The 27,229-nt window shown below is 42.3% G+C and overlaps 1 protein-coding gene across 4 annotated transcripts in view; it reads left to right on the forward strand.

Moving 5' to 3' along the window:
- tenm4 (teneurin transmembrane protein 4) overlaps positions 1-16,951 on the forward strand; it is a 146,445-nt gene extending 129,494 nt beyond the window's left edge. For all 4 annotated transcript variants that reach the window (XM_070969824.1, XM_070969821.1, XM_070969822.1 and 1 more), the window contains 5 exons: positions 1,240-1,475; positions 5,279-5,575; positions 6,348-7,962; positions 10,157-10,299; positions 13,964-16,951. In XM_070969824.1, the coding sequence (XP_070825925.1) occupies positions 1,240-1,475; positions 5,279-5,575; positions 6,348-7,962; positions 10,157-10,299; positions 13,964-14,722 (3,050 nt within the window). In that variant the 3' untranslated portion in view covers positions 14,723-16,951. The remainder of the gene's footprint in view (positions 1-1,239; positions 1,476-5,278; positions 5,576-6,347; positions 7,963-10,156; positions 10,300-13,963) is intronic.
- The last annotated feature ends 10,278 nt before the right edge of the window (positions 16,952-27,229 follow it).

Raw genomic sequence — 27,229 nt, forward strand, 5'->3', positions numbered from 1 at the left:
TAAAGGAGGAAATTATAACCAACTAATATTTACCTTTGTTAACAAAACAGGATCATTGTGTTTTTATTCCTCAGCAATGACATCCTAATTTGTAATTGATGAGTGAAAACGGGTAGGTGTACTGTTCCATTATTCATTTTGTTTAAAGCAGACCTACAGCCCTCTTAAATGTCAGTGCAAGGCACATAACACTGTGCTGAACTGTGTGCATGCATTAGCATGAACCCCCACAATTCAGCAGTATTTCCAGCTTCATCTGGTCTCAGAGGCCTCCTCTCGGTAGGGCCTGCCCCAGAGACCTTTGGTCAACCCCTGAGGTGTCTGTATGATGGAGAGAGGTAAGGACCAGTGCAAGGTCAGCCCTGCCTCCTCTGCTCATTTCTCTTGTCTCAGCAGCACAATACGTCCTGTGGCGCTCCGTGAAAAGAAAAAGATACAAAACTCCATCATCTCACGTGATGTTTATTGTTGTTCTCTGTGCAAAATAAAGAAATCACAGGCACTTTAAAGTGACATGTTAACATGAGGAAATTACAGAGTGGGTTTTGATTATTTTTTTGTGTTAAATGAAGTCAGTTAATTAATGTAGTGTTTGACAAGCCATTAATTTTCCTTTGTTCTTAATGAGAATAATATTCATCCTGGTCCCTGTCAATCTACTGACAGGAGGCAAGAAGGAGGCATTTTCTGATGAATGTACATGAGATGATCAGTGCAAACATTAGTCACTGGTCTGGGGCTGGAACACAGGCTGTCATCACCTGGGGACAGTAACAGACAGACTCAGATTTATCCCTTGTGTGTCTCTGTATGTGTGTGTATGCACGGCGTGTGTGTCTCTGTATGTGTGTGTATGCACGGCGTGCGTGCGTGCGTGCGTGCGTGCGTGTGTTCACCCTGCCTTCTCTGTGGCCACAGGCAAGCTAGCAGCTTTGATGGTTTTCACTCCCCCATATCCTCGAGGCTGCTGCAACAGCTGTAAAACTTTACTTTACTGGCGCTGTGAAACCTCTCACTATTGATCTTTGTTGTCACAAACCCAACATTATTGCAGGGGTTCAGTTAAATACTGCTGCTAAAGGCTTTCTTTTTGCTGAGCAGCCATTTTAGGTCATTATGTTTGTGTCTGACTGAGATGGATATTAGATTTAGTCCTCTTACATCAGCTACAAGAAGCTCTGATTGTTTCTCTTCTTATAATCATAATCGTTTTCCCCTATGCCCCCTCTACATCCTCAGATCAAGTTCGGAACAGCTATTTCATTGGTCTGGATGGCTCGCTGCGGTTGGTGTTGGCCAATGGGATGGAGGTGTCCCTGCACACCGAGCCCCACCTGCTGGCTGGTACAGTCATCCCAACAGTCAGCAAGAGGAACGTAACCCTGGCCATCGATAACGGCCTTAACCTGGTGGAGTGGAGACAGAGGAAGGAGCAGGCTCGTGGCCAGGTCACTGTGTACGGACGCAGATTAAGGGTAAGCGTGCCGCATTGCTAAGAGTGACTCATACACACTCAAAAAGGGCCGCAAAGGGACTGTTCAAGGATGACTGGGTGTGAGGAAAATTTCTGTCTTGCTCAAATCGGTGTTGAATTTCATCTACCTCCTTTCTAAGACTACACTCACTGTTCAAAATAGTCTTGAGTGACAGACATTCCTCAGTGTGATTCTGGGGTGTGGGCTAACAGATAGCAGCCCTGTTCCCTGAAATGCTGTTTAGGCTACATTCAGGCCAACATTAGCTCTGTGTCCAAAAAAAACCCAGATTATGACCCCATGATTGGCTCAGCAGAGTCCAAAATGCAGGATTGTTGGCAGCGTGCTGAACTGGTCGATCACTTGCACGCACCCATTCCTTGTAGAGTACCCTGTAGCATGACTGGGGTAATGCTGTTGTTTATCTATCTTATCTTGTTTATCACTGACACAGAGCAGAACATTATTGGAACTGTAATAACTTTGCAGAGTTGGGAAATTGTGCCTTATAGCTATAAACTGCTGCGCAGTGTTTTTGGATTTGATAGGCCTTTAGACTCAAACTCGACATACAGGATCATGTGCAGTCTTCTCACCCGTATCTGTAGCAGCACGCCCACACCAATAGAAGTCTGCTTTTGGTCTGAATGTGACCTGAGTAGACTAAATAAATTTGACTCAGTGTTGTGCACTCATTATTATTATCTTCAATATATTATTCATTATAATATTTTGATAAGAGAAGTCTATAAAAATGAAGAGACTTGGTAAATGGCCTCTGCAAGTTAACCACGGTGTCACACAGAATATCAACAGATCCTTTTCCATAATGAGATAAACACCAAATGTTAAACCATTGAGCATCTTGAATGACCTGCTGGTAATAACTATTAACACAGGGAGCGCATGTAAAGAATGTGTCCTGAGTGATTGGCTTGTAATGCGTTTCTTGGCTTTGTAAAGCAAATAACAACTTCAGTGAAGTTGTCGTCCACATTCTCTGGGAGGCGACACAGCTAATGGGGAGGTGCCACTTTGTCTGTCATTGGCTGTTCATTTAATGGCCCTGTCATCCCTCTGGAAGTGAAAGCTTCTAATGTATGTTACAGACAATGGCCCCAGGGGTGAGGTAGGAAATGGGAGCAGCCTAATGGCAAGAACAGAGGGGATGAACAGAGCTGGAATCATTGAGCGACCTTGAGTGGCATGTCAAGTGATATTACGTGGGTGGCTGGATGAGTGTGTGGCAGTGTGCGAGTGTGTGTCAGGGGGGCTCGAATACATAACAGAGGGATGCATGAGAAACGAAGCAAGAGAGGGAACTGTGTGCCTCTGACTTCACATCTTTCTTGTGGTGCAAATGCAAAGATGACAGAGAAAAACAACAGTGTTTGGGTTGTTTTGGTCTGTGTTCCAGTTTGGTTCTCTGGCTGTTTTTCGGGCACAAATTCGTAAGACATGTGCACATGTTTATTGTGCTGTGCCAAAGCTGAACGGGTCACTGATGGTCCCCGGTTTACCCCATCCACAGTGACGCGCTGCTTGGGCTCGCCCATCCCTGCCACGCACACCGTTCATGATTTATTTTGTCGAAGCACAGTAACTCTGTTTCTTTCCAAAGCCTCCTCTTAGACTGAGTAGTGTGTAAATACACAGTAATGAGGAAACCCTTGTGGCTGCCACTCCACCATAGCATGAGCCCTCAACCACTTCAGTGTTGAAATGAAAACAGTGACAACGCGGCTATCTCGGTTTTTCTGCATTTAGTATCATCACAGTGCCTTATAATGTCAGACCCTTTGTTCAAAAGAGAAACGAGGCAGGAAACGAATAAAAAGATAGAATTTGTTTTCTTTGATTGCAATGTGAGAATAAACATAACTGATGTTACTGAGGAAATAGAGCAATGGTTGAATTAACTGATGAAAGGCATTTTCGCTTGAAATGACAGATCGAGATTGTCATTTGACACAAAAGTCATTGATACTGATTGAAAGATCAGATGTTGCTGTACTGTTTTATGTTGAGGACAGTTTAGAATACAACATTGTGGGTCTAATGTACCGTAATAGTCTCTCTTCTGTGGCTACACATCTACTGTCTTTGAGAATTTCCTTTTAGAGGCATTGTCCAATTTAAAATAATTCCTCTTGAGCGGTTTTCCAATCTCATGGGATCTTGGGATCTCTGCTGTGAGAGGTTTTTTCCACCCCGCTGAGTCTTTGGCGGACCAGATCCTTCCACGAGGAACTCCCTCTCTTATAACTTATTTTGTGTTGGAGGCAATCTCAATGCAATCTTTTTATCAGACGGTGGGCCTTTGCAGCCTATGAAAGAGTCTGAAACACTGCATCCAGTGTTCAGGAGATGCCGGAGCACGAGGGGTCTCAGTCTTTGATACCCAGTCACTTATCTTTAAGAATCAAGATGGTTTAACAAATCGTTATCTAAATGCTGCTCTAATTTCACTTTTGTCTGTGTTCTCTGTGTTATGACATTAAGTGAAAGTCAAGACAAGAAAATTAATGTGGACCCCCTGTTCTTAATCCTATATCCATTTGAGGACCCCTCCCATCATTGTGGGGGCTCAAATTACTTGTGTCGCTCCAAACCTTCATGGAATTTTGCGCCTCATGAATCTGTTGCTTTTAGTTTAAAGTAATCCTCTCAATTAGATATCAGTGACATTAATTGCCTCTGGTGTAATTGTCCCTTCACAGATGAGAGACCTAAGCATGCTTTTCTCAATGTGAGATTGAAATAGTGAGGCTTCTCAGCGAGCCCCCTGCAACCTGCTCTGTGGCACATGTCTGGAAAGAAGCCAGAAACAGCCTTCTGAGCCGTGACGTTTTAAGCTTTGCAAAGAATTTCAAGTTTAACGGTACCACATCTGAAGATAAACCATGTACATTAATAATTTAAAAAAAAAGTTAAATCATACAGAATTGGGAGGTAGTTTTAATTAATGCCAGAGACCTCCACGACCACATTCTCCCAAATCTTCCAGATGGTGCTTAAAGTAGTGGTTTATATGGAGATGTGCTCTGACCTGCAACCTAAGGCCTTTTTCTTTGATTTGATTTCTTTTTCGTCTTTAGCTTCATCTTGCACAGACTGCTGACTGAGAAACGTAATGTTAGGGCTGTTGGTGGATCTGAACTAAAGTATAGCCGGGTAGCAGGTTCGACTCATTGCTGACCTGAACATGGCCGTGAGGGTTACACTCTTCAGAGCAGTGTCCTTCTGCTCCAATCACAGTGAAGCCAAGGGTCATTTTATGCAGCCTCATGCATTTAAAGGAGGCAAAAAATGTGAAGTGTCATTTGAACAGTGTTCTGAGTCACACAGGAGAAGAATTGATTTTTATTCTCCTCTTTTCCAATTTATGGAAATGACTAAATAAAATGAGAGTCATCTTCGCCTGGTAATTCTTTCAGTAAGCAGTAAAAATGAATTTAATGATCAATGTGGCTCTAATGTTTTTTGCATGAATAGGCATACTCCCACTAAGACTCTGCTGAATTTTTGCACAAACAAAGAAATATGGTAATTCTTATAATTTCATCACTTCAATGGCTCCTGCAGTCCTGAGATACAGCTCCTCTGTTGTAATTAAAAGCTGTGAAAAGAAGAATATAAAATAATCACTTTGTGATTAAAGCTCTCCTCATAAGGTTCCACCTCAGAAGAGCAGTGCACCAGCTCCTCTCCATCATTTCAGATTTCCAAACATCGTTATTCCCACTCAGTGGATTTGCTGTGGTCAAATTTAACGTTTCTAACTCCCTCTTCCTCTCCTGTAGGTTCATAACAGGAACTTGCTGTCATTGGACTTTGATCGAATCACCAGGACCGAAAAGGTCTACGATGACCACAGGAAGTTCACTTTACGGATCCACTATGACCATGCTGGGCGGCCCACTCTGTGGGCGCCAAGCAGTCGTCTGAATGGAGTCAATGTCACCTATTCCTCTGGAGGACATGTGGCAGGTATCCAAAGAGGTACCATGTCTGTACGCATGGAGTATGACCAGAATGGACGAATCACCTCCCAGATATTTGCTGATGGTAAATCCTGGAGCTACACTTACCTTGAGAAGGTACGAATTGTTGGTGTTGTGATTAAATTGTAGTGATTAATGATGATTAAATGGAATGTAAGACACAGATAAATTGTGGAGGTGTGTTTGTGTATCAATCTCGACAGGAGATTTTAGACTGAAGCTGTAAGTTAACTTGTAATCCTGCAGCAGCGTTTGTGCTGCATTATCAGCCTCTAGCACAGATATCAGCTGAAATGTAATTAAAACCTGTCTGGTGCACTGCAGATGTTATACTTTGTTACCATAGTGTGACAGCAAAGCTCAACCCAAAATAGCTCTGATGAGAAGAGTGAAATGTCACTTTCTACTCACTAATTGAAGGTAAGATTGTTGAGGAGAACGTGAGGAGCTGCGGTTCCTCATGTAATATGAAAAAGGCAGGCAGTCACCTTGTTAACAGTCTGTCGTCCGTTTTTCCGCCACCTGTAAGAGCTGAGATGCTGGCAGCCTGTTGTTACCTTAGAACTGACTTAAAGACATCATTTATTGGTGCAAGAAGGGTGTGAATGGAAATTTTCAATTTGCAGAGTCGTGAAAAATTCAGCTCCCTGACACTGTTTGGATCAAAAGATCCCACAACTAAGAAATTAGAAGCAGCCTGTTTGTGAAATCATCTCTCAAGGAAATGTTTATGTCACAGGAATATCAACAACTCCACTATAAACATCAGACTTGCATGCATTAAAGGTTATTTCTTTTTTAATCAAGATATTTCATCTGCTGACAGTAATACTTTTCAGTAATACTCTGTTTCCTATTCTCTTTACAGTCCATGGTACTGCTGCTTTACAGCCAGAGGCAGTATATCTTTGAATTTGACAAAAACGACCGACTGTCCTCTGTGACTATGCCCAATGTGGCACGCCAGACCCTAGAGACCTCCCGCTCCATTGGCTACTACAGAAACACCTACCGGCCTCCTGAAGGCAATGCTTCAGTGCTCCAGGACTACAGTGAGGACGGCCAGTTGCTCCAGACCACCTACCTGGGCACAGGCCGCAGGGTCATCTACAAATACGGCAAGCTTGCCAAGCTGCTGGAGATTCTCTATGACACCACACGCATCGGATTCTCCTATGACGAGGTGGCAGGCATGCTGAAGACAGTCAACCTGCAGAGTGAGGGCTTCACCTGCACCATCCGCTACCGTCAGATTGGCCCACTGATTGACAGACAGATTTTCAGATTCAGTGAAGAAGGCATGGTCAACGCCAGATTTGACTATGTCTACGACAACAGTTTCCGAGTTACTAGCATGCAGGCTGTCATCAACGAAACGCCGCTGCCGATCGACTTGTATCGCTATGACGATGTGTCTGGCAAAACGGAGCAGTTTGGTAAATTTGGAGTAATCTATTATGACATAAATCAAATTATCACCACTGCAGTGATGACCCACACCAAACACTTTGATGCTTATGGCCGGGTGAAGGAGGTCCAGTACGAGATCTTTCGCTCGCTCATGTACTGGATGATGGTGCAGTATGACAACATGGGACGAGTGGTGGCCAAGGAGCTAAAGGTTGGGCCTTACGCCAACACCACACGCTACACATACGAGTATGATGCTGATGGTCAACTCCAGGTGGTCTCCATCAACGACAAGCCTCTGTGGAGGTACAGCTATGACCTAAATGGCAACTTGCACCTTCTCAGCCCTGGAAACAGCGCACGCCTCACCCCACTACGCTACGATATCAGAGACCGCATTACTCGCTTGGGAGATGTTCAGTACAGGATGGATGAGGACGGTTTCCTCAAGCAGCGAGGAAACGACTACTTTGAGTACAACTCAGCAGGCCTGCTGGTTAAGGTGTACAACAAAGTGACCGGTTGGAGCATCAGATACCGCTACGATGGCCTGGGCAGGAGGGTGTCCAGCAGAAACAGCATGGGCCACCACCTGCAGTTCTTCTATGCGGACTTATCCAGCCCCACTCGAGTCACCCACATGTACAATCACTCCAGCTCCGAGATCACTTCACTGTACTATGACCTGCAGGGACACCTGTTTGCCATGGAGCTCAGCAGCGGGGATGAATTTTATGTGGCCTGTGATAACATAGGCACCCCTCTGGCTGTGTTCAGTGGCTCAGGCCTCATGATAAAGCAGGTCCTCCATACAGCTTTCGGAGAGGTTTACCTTGACACGAACCCCAGCTTCCAGCTCATAATCGGCTACCAGGGAGGCCTGTACGAGCCCCTCAGTAGACTGGTCCACATGGGCAGACGGGACTATGACGTCCTTGCTGGCCGCTGGACAACACCTGACCATGAGATCTGGAAACGTCTCAACAGCAACCACATTCTGCCATTCAACTTGTACATGTTCAAGAATAACAATCCTCTCAGCAACAATGAGGAGATAAAGTGCTACATGACCGGTAAGTTCACTCAACAGACCCTATGTTTTACATAGATGAGAGGATTTGATGAAAGAAAACCCCCCATCCCTCCTTTGCAAAAGAAAAGGAAAAAAATGCGTTACAGAGTTTCAACATTAATAAAAGCCTCTCAAACCATCGCCGCCACCCTCTGCATAGTAGCATCTGCAAACTTGTCAAGGCGACATTTCAAGCCTTTAGGCAGTCTGTATTTCATATTCAAAAGCAAGATTTTCTTTGAAGTACTCCTCTAAGAGCTTTATCAAAAGTAAGTAGGAAACATACGCAAAATAATCAAAACAATTATTTCAACTGTTTACAGGTAAGTAACTGTATATAAATAGCAGTTGGCAGATGTTAAGTGAGTCCAGCTCGAGCAATCGATGATGCATATAACTGATTTATGCTGCTAAAAGTACTTGTGGAGGAGGGGAGAGGGCCCCATATCTTAACCCTGTGAAACTGCTGTTGTTTGCAGTTCAGCAAACAATACTCAATTTCAGGTTCCTCTGTCAAATTTGGTGTGTTTTTATTCTAAACAACAAGCCTAAATGGAAGAACAGTCCCTGCCAAAATTAAATTGAAAAGCAGTGTGCTAGAGAGGCTTTTAAGAGCTTCCTCACTGGGACACAGAGGTTGTTTTTCTGCTCTGGTGTGTGAGAGTGTGTGTTTGCGTGCATGCACGTGTATGTGTATGTGTGTGCATGTGCGTGCGCATGCGTGCCTGTGTGTGTACACACGTACGTATGCGCTTGTGCGTGTGCCCAGTGGCTATCGTTTTGAAAGTGCTCAAAGGGAACAATGCCGCACTGCAAAGCCCCCTCTGTTGTTGAACACTCAGGTCCCTTCCCAGAAATATCACATCGTTTTGTGTTGCTTTGTGGCGGGGAGGGGAGGTAAATGGCAGTGAAAGCACCCCAGTGGAGACGGAGAGCACAATGGATCCATAGAAACCTTAGCCAGGGCTGGTTGTATCAACCTCTTTGGCTGGAAGGGAAACAACATTGTTAAGGATACTTGGTGAATACTCTGTGGTTATACCGGTCGGCTTCAGCCAGATCTCATTCACAAATGACAGATTTAATTCCCTCCGTTCATTCTGCACTATATTTTGTTGATAATGCTTATGCTGCCTATCTGATAATCAATCGTACAACATTTACCTATAGACAACACGGAGTGGAAAAATGGTCACTTTTTGTTCAGGTGCAGTCTAGGCTTCTATTTCTTTGTGTTCAACAAAGCCATTTAACCGGCTGCCAAACAGAAAGGCGTTCAGCTTCACAATCCACCATTAGGGGCTGACTGGCATTTGAATGCTAAGCAGACTGTTAGATATACTGTAGTGGGTCTGCCTCAATTGTGATTGATGGCGCTGACATTTCCATTCCTTTCACTAAATTATCATGGTCCCTTCATTGTCCTCAAACAAATTCTCATTTTAAAAAGCTTTGTCAGGTGCCACAATGTGGCAGTGCCAATCTGTGACAAACTTGCCCCCCAAGTGTCACAGCAATGATTCTGCTGTCCATAACAAACACATTGAAAGGGGCAAGAAACAAATGGCTCAGATTAAACAGCCTTTGCTTCCAGTCATGTCTGTAGCTCTCTCTGTGATATTCAGAATTAATGACAACTTATCGCAGGAGATGGCAGCAACACCTATAACCACAGCGCTGGTGGCTGCTATTAGAAGAACCACATTATCATGATTGCATGGATTTGAATCCCAGACACGTCACTTTCTCCTTTTTCAGCATCTCATTAGGAAAAAAATATATATATTGCAGAAGAACCCGCTGAGTCTTGAAAATATCTCGTGTTGAAGTCTTGGCTGCTTTGAAATGACATGAAATTACAGTATATAATTATCAGCACTGCAGACACTCTGAGACGTCACTTGGCATTTCTGGGACCCAGCTGTGTGTCATTAGTGTCGCACCTGCAGGAGTGGACATGAATCATTGGCACCATCTCAAGTGTTTATTATAGCTTGTCCACTCTCGCAAACAAATCAAGTGCTCAGACGGAGTGAGGAGTATTTCAAGGAGACAGCCACTTGACCGCAGAATGTCAACTGTTAAAATTGAACAAATCAATTCACAGTACTTCTTATGGTTTATCTGGAGCCGGAAATGATTGTGTCTATTAAGATATCAGTATTTATTTCAATGTTTTGGTCCCTCCTCTGCAGATGTGAACAGCTGGTTGGTGACCTTTGGCTTCCAGCTGTACAACGTCATCCCCGGCTATCGCAAACCGAGCACAGAATCCATGGAGCCATCCTACGAGTTAGTCCGCACCCAGATCAAGACACAGGAGTGGGATAGCACTAAGGTAAACCAGTCACTTTCACCTATCCCACCTTTCACCTTGTTACGCATCGCCTTCTTTTACCTCTTCTCCCTTCCTCTCCAACATCATTAGCAAATAGACATGCTCTTTGTAGCCAGACTCCCACAGGAGCTGCCAGCTATCAGACCAAAACACAGCCCTGTGAGCCCGGTCCCTGCCCCTAGTCCTCATCTTGGGGAATGGGGTCAGGCTAAACAGCTCTTGTAATTGTCCTGCCATTAGGGAAATTCACTCTCCATTCCCTCCACCACTGGCCATTGATTTCATCTCAGTCTTACACCTTTACCCAAGGTCTGAGAAGTAGTAGACATGCTCTGATTCCCGCATTTATCAGCCCTTTTAAGATGCCTCCAACTCACCTGAATTATTGAAGAGGCCACTGTTTTCTGGGGTTTGGTTACAGCTAGACTAGTGAATGCCACCCATCAGGAGGCCGGATTCATGTTGAGTGACACTCTGGCTGCTACCTTAACACAGTGGGTTGTTATGAAACATTTGTAAGCCTTGATACAACTCAGGGTTATCTAAATCTTTAAGCTCTGATCTGACCAGCCAACCAATTTAGGCAAACATACCATAATAAGCAGAGAAAGCAGTGATGATTGTTTGAGTTTCATGTTATATACTTAAGAATTTAAAGCAGCAATTAAAAATTCTAAACAGACACAAAGCTAATGTTTTACATTTCATATCCCCAATGATTGTAATATTAAATATACTGTAAATATATCCAATTTTACTGTCAGTACAGCCTGCATTACTGTTATTCAATTCAAGTGTTTGTTGACAAAAATAGTGAGTGCTCCTATGCGGTTTACATGCATTTAAGCCATGAAAGGAGTTTCAGTCTTACTCAAGGAATTCCAGCACTCCTTAGTCAATTACACAGGAAATGAACCACTTGACACTGTTTCAAACACTGAACCTTTCTAAAACACTGTTATTTTGCAGGTCGTATACAAAGTGTAAAGCCATGATAGCAGGAATCCCAGTTACGTCCTCATCTAGCGTAGACCGCTTTGGGAGGGCTACTTGTCAAAGCCCCCTGGGACTGACTCATGCATGCTGCTTGTGCCTGATACTCCACTGAGAATTTCTGAACTCACTCAAGGTACCAGTCTACAAAGGAGCTGAAGCAGAGGAAATATCTAATTTAATCTAATGCCACCCCAGTAATTTCCATCTCAGATATCTGAACTTTATATACGATGGAATAGTGCAGTAGATTAAAAAGAATAAATCAGATGACGTACAGTTGCAGTTCCGACTAAATCTGTCGCCACCTCAGACCTCACAATTTAATCAACACATTCAAGTCTAAAGTGACTTTTGTCAAGTTTAACTGGTGAGGAATTCGCTCTGTATGATTAGACGGTAAAAGTCCTTAACTGTGAAGAGAAGGTGCTCCCACCACAGCAAGCCAAGATATCAGGTCGCTTACACCACCGGTTTCTTGGAAGCACTCTTGATAGGACATCTATAATGCCGTTATATTCAGCTTGTTTATGTTTGCTTCACTCAGAAGCACCAAATAGAAGTAGGTCCATTTGTTTAATAATGTCACTAAAAGCTAATTTTTCATCTACATGCCCAGATTTTATATATTCAAGAATTCCCATGATACTCTGTAATATCTCTAGAAATCCTGCAACTGAGGCTTTAAATAGAAAAGTTAGCCTAGTTTTGAAGGTTTGACTCATTTTTGTGAGGGAGCTCTTCCTTCAGCACACCTCTCTGGAGTGTGTACTGTAAATGATATGTGAGGAAAGATTGAGATAATTAGTCTTTATCCTGTGTGGGAGACCAGGCAATGACACTCAAATCATGTATTCCTGCTTCAAAAATGCTGCTCTGAACTGGTAAAGGCTGTGTTGCTCTCACTGCAGATGGCCAGACGAGCCTAATTAAATGTAGGATTCTTTGAAGCATAAATATAGCTTTAAAACTACATGCGGTATGTCTTGTGCACTTGCGGTTTTATTTTGCTTTATACAGGAGAAACGTACGCCTGCCTTTCTATCTCTTTTCATTTAAGCCCCTATTTTCCCATGCTGCTGAATCCGCACACAGATTGAAAAATGCCGTGAGGGGCCAGACAGATGAGGTTTGTGCTGCACAAGGCTTGATCTCTCATTCTGGCTTGTGCTGGAGGCTGATTGCACCCCATGCTATGTGAATGATGTCTCTCTGGGAGTGTCCTGGGAGGCTGTTTCAGTGAAGTGGAGGACATTGCCCCTTTTCCCCTCAACCGCCCCTGGGACAGCTGACCGGGTCACACTGTTGGCACGGTAAACAAACATGGAGTGGCATGGTGTGAAGTGTCCCCCCAGGCCACCTCTCCCGAAGTGCCGAACAGCCACGGCTGCCCCCTCCCCCCCGTATGTTTCCGCTTCATGCGGGATCTGATGCGGTGTCATGTCAAAGAGCAGGCAGATATGCCGGTCATTTCAGCCTGCTCCACACTCCTCAGCCCCGACCAACCCCCCAGCCTCTTTCGGCGGTACAGAGAGAGCAAATTAGAAACTGTCAGGAGAACTTGGGCTGTGACTGGCTGAGTAAAACTCCTCAGGACGCTCACAGACTCTTATCTCGGGCGATAGCAAAAGGCACACTTTTTGAGAGTCTTTTTGTTGCTGCTCAAATGCGTTCGGGCAACTGTCTCACTATAAGTTGGCCAGCTTCCATTTCATATCACTCTCCTCACTTCAACATCTTTCTTTCTTCCTGAGGAGCTTCTCTTGTCAAGTAGTATTAGGACAAAGTATTAATTTTGGCTGAAGGGAGCGTGGGGTCTATACAAAGCTTTGATCCCTTAAGGAATAATATATATACACTAGATACCAGCTGATCCTGCTTCATATTTGGCACAGCATGGCTGTCAGAAGACCCTAATTTCACCGTTTTTCAAAATATCATGCCTGTCACAAATGATCAGAGAGATTTGCATGTGCTGACAGACACCTCTGCTCCCACCTTGACTGTGATATACTCACAGCTTCAAAGATAATGGATTTTAAGAAATTACATCGTTATTTACATACATAATGCAAGAAAAATGCTGAATCAAATATGAATCTTTTATCAATGGGGTCATTTCTGTACCACCTGTAAGCTTTTATTTTGACATATTTCAGTTTATTGTGGAAATTGATTTGATGACACCATTTGTTTTCTAATTTCAGACCTTAGCAGCAGACTTCCAGGAAATAATGTTCTGTAAAACTTTGATAAACCAGCTCTTTTTGTTTAGTTCTTCATGCAGGTTTTACAGAGTATGTTAGACCCAGATCATTTAGTGTTTCATTCAGTCACATGCGTTAACATAAAAAAGAATAGCTGATACTCTACAGTCTTAGCATTGAATTTGGACTGTTTGAAGTGTTAATGATGATCTCAGTCTGAAAACGGGAGAACGCAGGCAGTGCTGCTTACTCCCCATGCAGAGGAGGATAAAGGTGACAAGCCAAGCTGTGAGGCAACCAGAATTTTTGCTAAATATCTAGAAGGTTTTCAAACAAGAAAGCAAGTGATATTGTTTAAATCCAATTCAAATTCTTGCTCAGCGAGAATGCAGAAAATATACGTTACTGTCTGTTTAAATGCTTCAGGGTCTGTGTGACTAGTCATTACTGTCTCTGTTTTTCAGTCTTTGCTGGGCGTTCAGTGTGAAGTTCAGAGGCAGCTGAAAGCCTTTGTGAAACTGGAGCGTTTTGGGCAGATCTACAGAGCCAAAACTGCCGGATGTCCTCAGACGGAGGACGAGAAGATCTTTGCCTCTGTTGGCTCCATCTTTGGCAAGGGGGTGAAATTCGCCATCCGAGACGGTCGCATCAGCACTGACATCATCAGCTTAGCTAACGAGGATGGGCGTCGCATGGCTGCAGTTCTGAATGACGCGTTCTACCTTGAAAACCTCCACTTTACCATTGCCGGAATGGACACCCACTACTTTGTCAAACTGGGCTCAGTGGAGGGAGACCTGGCCCTCATTGGCATGACGGTGGGCCGGCGCACGCTAGAGACCGGCGTCAATGTGACAGTGTCCCAGGTCAACACTGTTCTCAATGGCAGGACTAGGCGCATTACTGACATCCAGCTACAATACGGCGCGCTGTGTCTGAATACGCGTTACGGCAGCAGTGTGGATGAGGAGAAAGCTCGTGTGTTGGAGCTGGCCCGGCAGAGAGCCGTCGCCCAGGCTTGGGCCCGGGAGCGCCAGAGACTGAGGGACGGAGAGGAGGGCTCGCGAACCTGGACTGAAGGAGAGAAGCAACAGCTCCTGGGCTCAGGGAAGGTGCAGGGCTACGACGGATACTACGTGGTTTCAGTTGACCAGTACCCTGAGCTGGCAGACAGTGTCAACAACATTCATTTCATGAGACAGAGCGAAATGGGCCGAAGGTGACATGAACACGAGGCTCTGGAGTGACGGACTCAGATGCAGGACATGGGACTTCTTGCCAAAGACAGTTGTGTACATGACCGCTTTTTTTTTTTTTCTTTGTGCTCAACTTGGTTTTTAATATACTGTAAAAAAAGAGAAAAAAAACATGGTTGCAATCAGTTGCACTGTATTAATAGAAGAGTGCCCTTCTCCTTTTGAAGATTCTTTAACAGTCTTTGCCCTCCAAGTGCGGCTGCTAGAGGATGAAAATTCGCGATGTCTGTGAATTATTTTTGTGACTCCATTTCCTCGTTCCTTTTGGTGATTCTGTTCAAAGGAATCCAAGAGGACTATTGGTAATGCATTATGTTCACTGGCTCACTCTGCTGCCAGACTTGCAGATTGTTATTCACAAGCTTGCTCCATTCTGCCTTTTTCTGCGCTTCAGCCAAGGAGATTCCTTCTCTTTTAATCACTTCTTTTTTATACTTGAAGCCCTCATAGCCCCAGTCATCCTTAAATAATGAGAGAGATTTCTGTTGGCGGTATAGCCCTTCATCAAAACCCCAGCTGAACTTGTCAAAGCACCTTCATTTGTGTGATGTCTTGTAATTTTTTAATAGGAGGATCGATACTCATCTGTGGTCTTAGCGTGGAAGCCTTCGGTGCACCCTGACTGTGCATGTTGATGGCCTTCTTTATGAACTACAAGATTAGCAAAACTGCTTAATTAAGTTTAAATTGTATGGTAAAGCCAACAAAGGACATGAGGTCACTTTTTTATTTGGTGTGTATTTTATTTTTTAACTGGATTTTTTTTTGTTGTTCAGAGGAAGAAAATGAAAACAGATTTAATTCTCTATGCTCATTTTTATTTGACTGTGGTCAAACAACTCGATTATGAAAATAGTGAAGAGCCAACCCTGTAAGAAAATACTGTGGAATTCATGTCTGTATTAAACAACAAAAGGTATTTTACAGGAATGGTTTTGAATTACATTTTAGTTTTGTTTTATAAATAGCTATATGAAATAACAGTATAACAAATGTGAATTTTAAAAAAATGTGAACTATTGTCCCTTTTATTGTTAATTGTTGTACTTGAACAATACTTAAGGGTGTTTCCACACATGGAATTAACTATAAAAGGTGGTTTAGTTAAATCAATTACTGTTTTCTCACTGTCTTTTCATTAGACAGACTGCGTTTTTCTGATCTCGATAGCATATGAAAGACAGTGTTTGCTTATCGCTGAGCTCAAGTCAGTATTCCTCACCACATGTTCGATCAAATGAAGCTTGGGATGAAAATATTTTTAAAAAGTGAGACTACAAAGATGGTCAAAGAAACCAATATCATCAGTGATTCATGCATTAACATATTGGCTGCTGAGAACGATAGGCTTGTTGTTGTGGGTGAGATGAAAGATACAAATTGCCTTTGCCCTAAGGGCTGCCTGCAGATCAGCATCAAAAGTGCTTTCATTCTCCAGAACAGGGCTCCACTTGGTCCCTTGGCTGGCTGAAATGCATTACACCTGCAGGCGTACAAGTTCCCGTTTACAGACTAAAGGTTGTCTATACACGGCAACCTCGGAAATAACCCACGTGGACACATTCTAGCTCCCGTATGTCCGTGTCCTCCTCAGTGGAGACTGCAAAGGACAATTCTGCTCGTTTGAAAATGTCATTATGTGAAAACTCAAGAGGAGTCGAGACTATTTTGGGAATTGTGACATTGATTTGACTCCTGGTACTTTTTGAACTATGCCAAGCCACTGCACACTCCAGACTTTCTTATCATTTGTCCATGAAAATATGAACTTGTTTGTGTGTTTAGGGTTGGTGGGAGCATGATTGAGTGTCTCAATCTGTACAAACATTAAAGCGAACAGTACACAGTTATTTTTTCCTCTGCTGTTGGTTGATTCAGTGACGTTTTGTTTCCCAAAAAAAAAATATATATATGTATGTTCAACATTATATGAATGAAGGATATTTGCATTGTGGAATATTGCACTGAGAACTGTTGCGTCATTAGACTGTATCTTTTTCTAAAGTTTTGGACTCATTTTTAGTTCTGGTTTGTTCTCAACACTGTGTTTTTAGCGCTTCTCTTTGACCATGTAAATATGAAGACATCAAAGTAAGCTGTAAATAAAATGCAAATGTAGATACCTCTTAGAGCTACATCAGTGACCCTGTGTAGTCTTAAGGTAGGAAAAAAAATAAAGGGAATATTTTGTGTTTATTTTTTGTGCTTTGCTTTATATATCATATATGATGCAGAGTGTGCCATGTCATATCCAAAACGGGGGGCAAAAAGTAGTAACCAACTACAGCAATATGTAAGAAGTGCAAGAAGACTGTAACAACAAAATGGGGCAATAAAACAAACTTATTTCACCACCTCAAGCAAAGGCACCTGGTTGAGTACAAGATTAGCCAAAAATTCCTCAAGGAGAGCTCAACAGCTATTTCAGCTTCTGAAGCAAGTAGACAAACTCTACTGGCTCAGCATTGCATGGCCAAGTCTTTGGCAAGCTGCACTATTTTTGGCCACATCACCTATCCATACTGCTGAGACATCAGATAGATCTTATAATCACTTCATCACCAGCTTGATTGTGTGGATTACGCATCTCTATTACAGAATTCATAGAATCGTATTAGTCTTCACCTGCATCTGTAATATATTTTACATACACTAATTCACCTACAGCACCTTTTATAAAACTTACAATGAGGCTAATTTGATGCAATATGATAATGTAATATTGCACCATGTGCCATTATTTCGTTAAACATGCATTACCACCTGTTTAGACCTTGATTCTGTTAAAGGCTCACATGGAGTGAGCATCACCTGGGTGCATCACCACGGCACATAAAATACAGACTATTAATAAAAACATCTCTGCAGTAAATGTCCTAAGACAAGCAAACCACGAGGGATGCTTTGCAAAACCTGACTATTAATTAACTTGTCAAAATTGAGGACCAGTCCTTTGATGTTACAAAAGCTACCAGGAGACTGTGTTTCTGAACTTGATAACTTTGTTGAAACAAGTGGAGCTCAGGGGCTAATCCTGTTAGCAGGCGGCATGGCTTGGGAGTTAGCTGCCAATATGTGGTGGCAGAGAGGGAGCCTGGAACATTTACACTCACCGCAGGCAGAGCTGAGCTTGGTGCCCAGAAGAAAGCGTGATGGCCTGTTTTACCTAAGCAGACAGGGCTCGCGTTTGTTCTTCTCCACTTTCCATTAATGTGTGAAGAAGAAACCGCTGATATCTCTGCGTGACGGACAAGCATCATAGGAAACGATCACACCGTAATGTTTGCTTTAGCTAGTTTGACTACACAAGTTTTTTGCAAAGTAAATTTCAAATCTGTGGCTGTCGTCCCCCTGAGCCTCAAGCCCTACATGACTCCTCTAAAGAGGATTTCTTTACAGAGAACAGAAAGTCCTGCTAGCAGACAGCCTGTGCAGAATGAATTCTGGTGCAGAGGCAAAATGGCCTTTCGCCTGGAGGACTGTAGTCTTTTAGTAGAATCATAATAACAATAACTTCACCTCAGCCCCTGTTGCAGAGAGGACGCTGACAGCGCGCTCCGATGATTAAAGAGGGAATTTTATATCTATCCGATAATGAGAATCAGATCTAATTAAATACCGTACATGGCTTCGGTATTTGATCTATTTTTGGAACAATGGAGCAATGACATCCACTCACATACTTCATAAAGCTAAATGTGTGCAAGACATAAGTTACTGTAATTAATTAGATTCAAATGACATGTTATTAATGGATAAATACTATATGATAATGTATAATAATGTAAAAGCAAAAAAAAGATAATTTGCTTTGAGAACAGTGCACATTCTGTGGCACTGTGCTCCATCAGCGGGTGGCTGAAGATGCAAGGAGAGGATGAGGAAAACAGCATGTGCCAGGGAGCGCTGAAAGTAATGGCTGAATCACTGGAATTGACGAATGAGCTTATTAAAACCTCACAAATTTGCTGTTGTCATTTGTACTGTGAGGTTGTGAAAGTCTTTCTAATTGCATTTTTAATCGATTAAAGCAACATATCGCGATGGCTACAAATGACAAATGATCTTTTGATTCTAATGCAATTCATAGGATGAAACAGGCCAGTTTTAGTTTGGGTACACACAAGATATTCGGGTCATACGAATCAGATGAAATTAAAGAAAATTCATTTTCTGTGTTGCTGTTGTGCTTGTCTTCTCCTTTCCAGACAGCTGGGTGTGCAGGAGTTGCTTTCAGAGTTCATTCAGTGCAAGCAGCCAAACTTCAAATTTGATTCATATTCATTTAACACCTACCATTACATTCAAATTTGGCTAACCCCTTCCAGATATTTATGAGAGATGAGAACAGAGAATCTGGCTTCTAGCCTGATTTCACAACTACAACGGGCAATGGAAGGTGGAACTTTTCTCTAAAGACCATGCATGAACTCTTTTCCATTACCTGTGCTGAGCCTGATGTGAGGCGATATCTTCACACTGCTTTCACACTCCATCTGTTTCCTCTCACTGATAATTTGAACACTCCGAGCCCCAGTGTTGGATAAACACTGGTAAAGGTATTTGCTGTTAAAATCAGCAAAAGGTTGATTCCTGCTGAGGCTCAGTCATCCGTTCAGTCAGTGAATCCTGTATGTGGTCTGAAAATGACTGTTAAAATGTCACATATGCTGTCTCTCATTTCTCTCTGCCAATATCAGGTACCAGAATTACATGACAGACATCTGCATTGTAGTTGACAAAAAGTGAGTGAGTACATGAGCGACTATTCTACAGTTTCAAGCATCCTGGCTACACTTGTTCAAGTTTTCCCAACAGCCATAAAATAACTGGCTGGTACGATGGTCCACATCTGCTGTGTAGCCTGATAACACCATATGCCTGAATGGGTAGGACAGACTCTGATTCTGTCTTTAATCATTCAGGTCCACTCCGTACCAGTTATGCAAATGGTGGACCAGTCATAAAAGCTAATGGGGCAGGGAATGGTAAACCAACTGGCCATAGAGAAGTGGGGTTGAATTTTCCTCAAGGTTTAGCTCTCTTCTGGATGCCCACCATCATGACAAAACACAGCAGCAACATAAGCACTCAGAAAAGTGCAAACTTCGGAAATGAAACTGAGGTGATGGTTTCCGAAGTGTCATATTTCTGTGGGTCATACAAAGGCCAGCGTCTCCTCTCACACAACTGGCCTGCGAAGGGAAAATGGAAAATGTGCCAAACTAGCACCTTAAGCAGTACAACGCTGCATGCTCGTAATACGAGAGGCATTATTTTCCAAAAATGAGACTTATGTAAGAGCCGCGTGAGAGAGCCTGTACTCCTCCATTGCAGAACAACACAACTTGACAGTTTTGACCTCTGTGCTAGTGCGAGAGTGACTCATTACATGGCTTTCAGTGTTGAAACGATTTTCACTGAGATAAACATCACCAAGATAATCAATAATCTGTGATGTGGAGCAACATCAAAGCTGGTCTCACAAATTCACAGTATGTAGTTTCTTACTGGAAGTGAGACTTACTGCAACCGCAGACTGAAACGACCAGAGGGTCACAATTTGCTTTGTTTTTTAACTTCTTTTGACAAGTAATGCAAAAAATATATATTATGAAGGATTTATTTGCAGGTCCTTGAGAAGCCTTTTCACATGAAAAACAACTTCTGTGAGATATAAATTCATGTATCTCAGCTGTGTGTTTTCCATTATTTTCTCCTTGGTTACCTCGGCTTGCGCTACTGAGAAATATGACAATTCAGTTTCTATTCTCACTCTGATCTCCATGGATTATGCTGGAATTGACGCTCTAAGAAATTAATCCTGTCAGCACAAGGTGAAATTCTTTTCTTGCTTTTTCAGGACTACTTACTGTGAGTGTGTGTATGTGTGCCGTTTACGCGAACCGGACTCCAGCAGGGTCTTGATGGTCTTGGTGGACTCACTGGAGGCGGAAGCCGCAGCTGCAGCTGCCGTCTCCCATCACATTTCCTCTGACAGGTGTGAACAAAGGACCCAGAGAAATGTCACTGCAGCATTTTTAAGTCACTCGGACACCGCTTGCATTCAGGAATGAAACTGCCTTTGCACATTATGCAAATCATATTGACAGCATATCTAATGCTTTTATTAGGCTAATTATACCGAAGGTCAGATCTGTCCATAGCAAAGGATCAGTACCCATTCAAACCAAGTGTCTGGAAGCGTTTGGGTTGACTTAAAGGTTAGCTAATGCTTAATGTCCTAGGACAGCTTATCATGTAGCACTTCATGTCCATGAAAAAATAGATGTTTTTGATTTCTGTCTATGACATGAGCACCGGTCATGATCAGTCAGGGGCCGTCTCCCGTGTTTAGCACGGCAGCAGGGATGAATAGCAGATATGGGAAGACAAACAGTGTTTTCCCTCCGCTCTTCATGATGCTCCAAAAGATGTTTTAAAACATCTGCAGAGCCACCTCTGTCCATTACGTGAAAGTGTGATGAAAGAGAGAGGGCGTTAATCATAGATGGAGGCAGAGAGGAACTGTAAAGGTAAGGTCTGTCCTCAGCGGAGAAACAAGGCAGATCTATATTTAATAGGCTTGAGCTGCTGCAAAGTATTTAGCAGCAGGCCATATTAAATATATATAAAGCAGCAGAAAAGGTTGTGTATTCTTTGAATTAGTGAGATTTCTTTAGGTCAAAAGGTTAAATTGATGGAAGGAGCCCTCTTTCAGCCCAATTTCCATAAACTTTAGAGGCTATTTTGTTAATTTGAATGAGCTTCATATGTTGTTAAAGTGAGATGACTTCAGCCTTTAAGGCTACAGTTGATTTGACAGTCAGACACACACCTCTGATGAAGGAATAGTTGAGATCCGTTTCCGCTAGCATGACTCAACAGCAACTTTGCATTTTTGGGAATTTTGAATGTGTGTCAGTCAGTGAGGTGCACAGACGAATCCAAAAATCAAACCCTGAGTCTCAAACATGCTAAACCTGTCATGTTACCTGTCTTCATGGCTACAATTACATAATTCATGGATTCCTTCTTTTGCCACATGAAACTGAGAGTATATACTGACAAAAAAAATCTCTTTAATGTGTAAAAATGTGGAAAAGGCGTGCCCTGCTCTTTGTGTAGGACAAACACCCCAAAGTGCCACACACACATTCTTACTGCCAGTGACACAACTTGGACCCAATATCTGGTGTCACACAGCTGTTTAAAAACAGCCTCGCCACCCTCTGCGCCACTTTTGTGAACTGCATAGCCAAGAGCGCAACCACCCATGCTGACTTGAAATAGGATTCAATCAATTGAAAGAATAAAATAAACATGTGCATACTTTTGGAGGAATGTGTAAATATTGTTTTCCACTTTCACCCAGACAAAATAATCCATGATTCAGTCGGAACGACGCCACTCTTATAAAGACTACAGAAGTGTAGAAGAGCCTTTGCTTCCTTTGTCCTCCTTTGAATCTGCAGCTGTGTGTGTGTTTTCAGTTTGAAATACAAAGCCTGAAGTCAGTCTGACAGAATTATTTTGGTTACAGAACCTTTGGGCCCATTACGAATACTATTATGTAGATCAGCCTTGGGGAATTTATTTCCACGTTGTGCATTTGGATTGTGACACGCCTGGCCTCTCGTTTCATTTACCCATACAAATAAGCCTGCCAGTCCAAATGCTTTAAAGTTGTGGAGCAGAAATTTTTTAGCACATTTCACCAAGAGACTTGTTTTCTTTCATGATTTTTTTTTACAACCAAATTTTCTTTAAATGTAGAACTGATAACAGTGCTGACCCCATGACACCCCTCTTCCACAGGCAGACACACACCCTCTGACACACACCACCACGCTGCTGGCAAAGCATGAAAACACAATGACTATTGCTGTCAGGGGGAAAAAAACGCTTCTAACCTCAGATTCTTATAGTCACTTCCTATTCGAAAAATGTTTTTGGAAACTCTTGGATGCCACTGTCGTGTGACATACTGAACATCGTTTAGATTTGAAACAGGAAGACAGACAGACACGTGCAAAAACCCTTTTATTGGATGACTCAGACGTCTATGATCCCTCCTGGCTTATGCAGTTTTTATACACTGTTGTTCTACATGTGCAAATTCATTGTTTATTGGCAAGAAACCTCAGACAAGTCTGTGTGTCTGCAGTGGAGCGGAATTAGATTATAATTCTACTGCACACTCTTCAGCTTTCGCTGCTCCCCTCGATGTGGCTACTCTACTGCACTTGCAAACATGAAAAACACTATATTTATCTTTCCGAGATGCTGCTGCACAATGCCACTGATTCTTGGCACAAACTAAGCCACGGAAAAGAAATCAGTCATTTTTCTCTCAGTTTTGATAAGTGTTGTCCGTGTGCAGCAAGAACCGCTTTTATTGGGGCAGGGGGCACAGGGGGTTGCTGTGAAAATAATAATCTGCATGGAAAAGGCAGAAGAAAGGAAGACAACAAATTTCAAGGGTAGGCTGCTACCTCAACCGGATCGGCTTTTTCCTTCCCCTGACTGATGAACATTAACATCCTGAAAGAAGGCAACAATATTGTAGAATAAACAAAAAGCTGGTATTTCAAAAATGTAATTTGGTCCAGAAAGAGATGGACCAGAAAACAATGTTTGCTGAACACACAAGACACCAGCTCTTTTCATCATGACATAATGTTTCAGGAGTGCAGCTGCAGTGCCAGCTCCCGGGTTACATGGCATGTGTTTTGTTTTATCAAATGGAAAATATATATTTCAGTCTCTGTGTTTCTGTACAACAAAGGTGCTTGAAAGGGAACTGACTGCATGAATAAACCAGATGCACAAATCAGATGCAGCTGGAGGACTTGTGTGCAAAAATAATGGAAAGAGTCTCAAATTGATGTTGTTTTTAAAAATCTTCTCTTTTTCGGGTTTACTTCAGCGTGAGCCTTTGCCGCTATTTTCTCAAAATTCACACCTCCTTTGTACTGTAGATATGAAAAGACAAGCCCTTAATTTTGTTCAGGCAGGTGTTAATTGTTCTATAATTAACACAACAGCATATGGGTGCAGGTCTTTGTTTTCGTAAATACCCTGAAAAATTCGGTTGAATACACACATCTTCAGTTTGATGCAGTGAGTGAGTGTAACTCAAAAGCCCACATGGAAACCCAGGACATTACCATTCATTGTTTGGCTAATTAGAGGGTAGTTGGTGTGTCTGGATAAACTAAAGTAATTAGTCATAGATTTATGGTTGGACGCCTGCTGAGACAGCAGTTGCTAACTTCGACTGAAGGGGATTATTGCTTTTCTAAGGAAGAAAGAGAAGAGGGGACTTCTTTCTAGTGTGATCTAACAAAATATATAATTTCAGCCATCTCCAAAGCAGGACAGCAGGACAGAACAAGGACAGATGGATAGGTGCCAGTGTGAGAAGTGTTGTAACACATTAGCTAACTTTAAAACTGCCCTTGACAAAGACACCGAAGTGCTCCAGGGGTATCACACCAGTTACTTCAGCACCCTGACCTTTGTGATTAAATGTTCATTTCCAGGATGTTTTTTGCTAGTTGAAGAGTCGATGTCAAACTGGACCTTCTGAAGCTCCTCAGTTCAAATTACAGTGCGTGTCAAGGCTAATTAAAAGTTATTGTGTTCTACTGCAATAATGTTTTGTTATCGGGGATGAAACCAGCAATCATTCACTTATCATCAGATCGTTCCTGGTTCAGCAGGGGAGGTAAATGAAATAAATCAGCAGGGGAAGGACACATTAATGATAGGGCTTTGGGGGCATGCTCCCACACAGACAGAAAAGAACAGCTCACTGCTCAGTTGCAGTTTGCTGTTAGTGAATTGTTGACCGTTTTACTGGCATTCTTGAAATAGGACATTGTGTTTGCCCTGTAAGTGCTTGTAGAACAAGAGGGCAGTAATACAGAGCAGAATTTGGCTACAAGGTTAATAAAGTTCAGAGTTTCTGTTAATTACAGAAATTTAGATGGTGTTTGATGTGGCAGTAATAGAAAGGTCAGAGGGCTGCAAACATTGGTACGGTTTGATTTGTTGAAAGAATAAATGTGCACAATAAATGTCTTGACGATTTCGCCGGCACTTCAACAAACACATTTACTCCTACAGAGAAAGAGACAGAGTGATAGCAAACACACACACGGGTGGATGGATATACTGTTTATACAAATACATAGCCTCTCTGGAGGAGGTAATAAAATGTATACAGTGCAGATAGGGTAAACTCTGTAACTTCACAGCAGTTTGCAGAAACGTTTGGCAGCTAAAAATGTCCTGAAAGAGTTGTAAAATCTTCAGGTGGAGCTACAAACCATAAAAATCTGACAGCAGGCATTTTCCTTCTCAAAGCCTGACTGGAAATACGTGACATGAGGAAAGTTTGATGAGAAAATTATCAAGTACAAAGATGTTTTTTTTTTTGTTTGTTTGTTTCTTTAATTCATCTCAGTGGTAGTCCAGATCCAACCTGACAAAACACAAGGTTAAGAAAAAAATGCTTTTTAGGTTTTAAGGTGTTTTCTACACAGAGATTTACTGTGGTTTTAATATTGTTTTATGACAACATGTAATCAGATAAATAAGCAACAGATGCTGGATGTAATGTGTAAGTATGCCCACACAGGCGTTCTCAGACTCTCACAAGGCAAGAAAATAAATTCCACTCTTATCTGGGGTGACCTAGATATAACTACAATTCCTGCATCACAATTGAGAGTTAACATTTAGGATCATCTGTGCAAATGATCCTGTAAATGAGGATAAGGGAGCTCTATCCTTATTGGAAGTTAAATTAAAGAACCTGGGGGAATGAAGCAGAGCCCACACTATCCTCCTAAAGCCGGCACTGACAAGTGATGCTGCCGTAAAGAGCAAAGTGTGGATGAGAATGAATTGTTTCATTTGACTGTGGCCTCTGTGTGTATGCGGATGAGAATAACACCGTGTGATGAGGTACAATATCTTAATATTACCTCTCTGCTTTTCTATTTTTCATCATCTATTCTTAGCCGTCTCAGGAGAGTCTTGTCTTTGATACCGCCAGTTGAAGCAAAGAAAAAGGTTCAAGTGGTAAACTGCTGTGACTTTTTTAAGGTTGAAGCTGTGATTTAATGCTTCATATGGCACGACCAAGTCTGTCTGTCGGGTTTCTTCTGTGTTTCAATCTGAAGTGGCGACCAGAAGAATCATAACTTACCTTGACCTGATATGCTGAAATCACCGGCCTCATTACAGCACGACTGTTGCTCCTCAAAATATACATACTGTGAATAAATGTTTGATACTGATCTCGTGGCCTCGGCTGTGAGACAGTGCAACAGTATCTCATAGAAAGCATTACTGAGTCACGCAAAAAGAAACAGTTGCTGTGTGTGACACACTGCAGTAACAATAGTGCAATCAGAGATGTAATTATATTGTTCTTCTTCACCTACCTTCAGTCGGAGAATGAATTATATGCAGGCTCGAGTGCAGAGCGAAGATTACACTCAGCTCCACAGGAACATGTCAAGTTTGACTCAAAACTGGCAATAGCAATTTCAGAAATGCAAGAGCTTTTTTGCAAAAAAAGATTTTTTTTATTTATTTTTTTTTTTTTTACAGAAGACTCTATAGAGCAGCATGCTCGCTTTGAAGAAACTTAGTTGTAAGCCAAGTGGTACCAATTGATATGTAAAATCAGGATCAGAAAAAGTATAATCCGTCACAAGGTGATGGAAATTGTGTCTTTATCTTTCGTCTTTGAAAAGCACACACTGTACAAAACACCTTAAACGCTAACAGGCACTAAAGCACACATAGAGCACAAGCATGGTCAATAACAGAAGAAGGTAAACAATAACGGCTGCACCTCAAGGGGGCGACACCACATTTTTCTTAAATACGTTTCATTTATTTTTGTCTGATCATGGGGAGGCAATGTTAAAACAGGTGTCGAGCAGCAATTATTGACTGATCTGTTAGTTTTACTATTAATTGATGAGTTGAGCTTCTAGCATGATAAAAATAGGGACAATTTCCCAGAACCCGATGTGAAAATTGTTTTGTCTCATCAACTCCAAAGCCCATAATTATTCATATATAATCATACAGAAAAAGCAGGAATTATAACATTTGAGAAACAGTAACTGTTTGGTAATTTTGATTTGCAAATTAAGCAATCAGATATCACTGTCACTATCAGATGTCACTTCCAAACAGTGAATGTCCTGAGCTCTGTTAATGGATTTTGTTTGAAGATGGTCCACAAGGCATTAACCTGCACAAACACAGTGCTCTGTGGTAACTGGAGAGTCAGTGAAGCAGTGCAGAGGTCCAAATTTCTTTCAGTAGGGGTTGTTAGTTCCTTTTGATTTGTGTTTGGCCGCCTGTCACCCAAACCCATTCCCTGAAATCACATCACTATAATGGTCTAATCAGCACTTAACGAGCCATGTTACATAAAATCAATGC

Source organism: Chaetodon trifascialis, chromosome 9 (assembly GCF_039877785.1).
Source record: "Chaetodon trifascialis isolate fChaTrf1 chromosome 9, fChaTrf1.hap1, whole genome shotgun sequence".
Lineage (NCBI taxonomy): Eukaryota > Metazoa > Chordata > Actinopteri > Chaetodontiformes > Chaetodontidae > Chaetodon > Chaetodon trifascialis.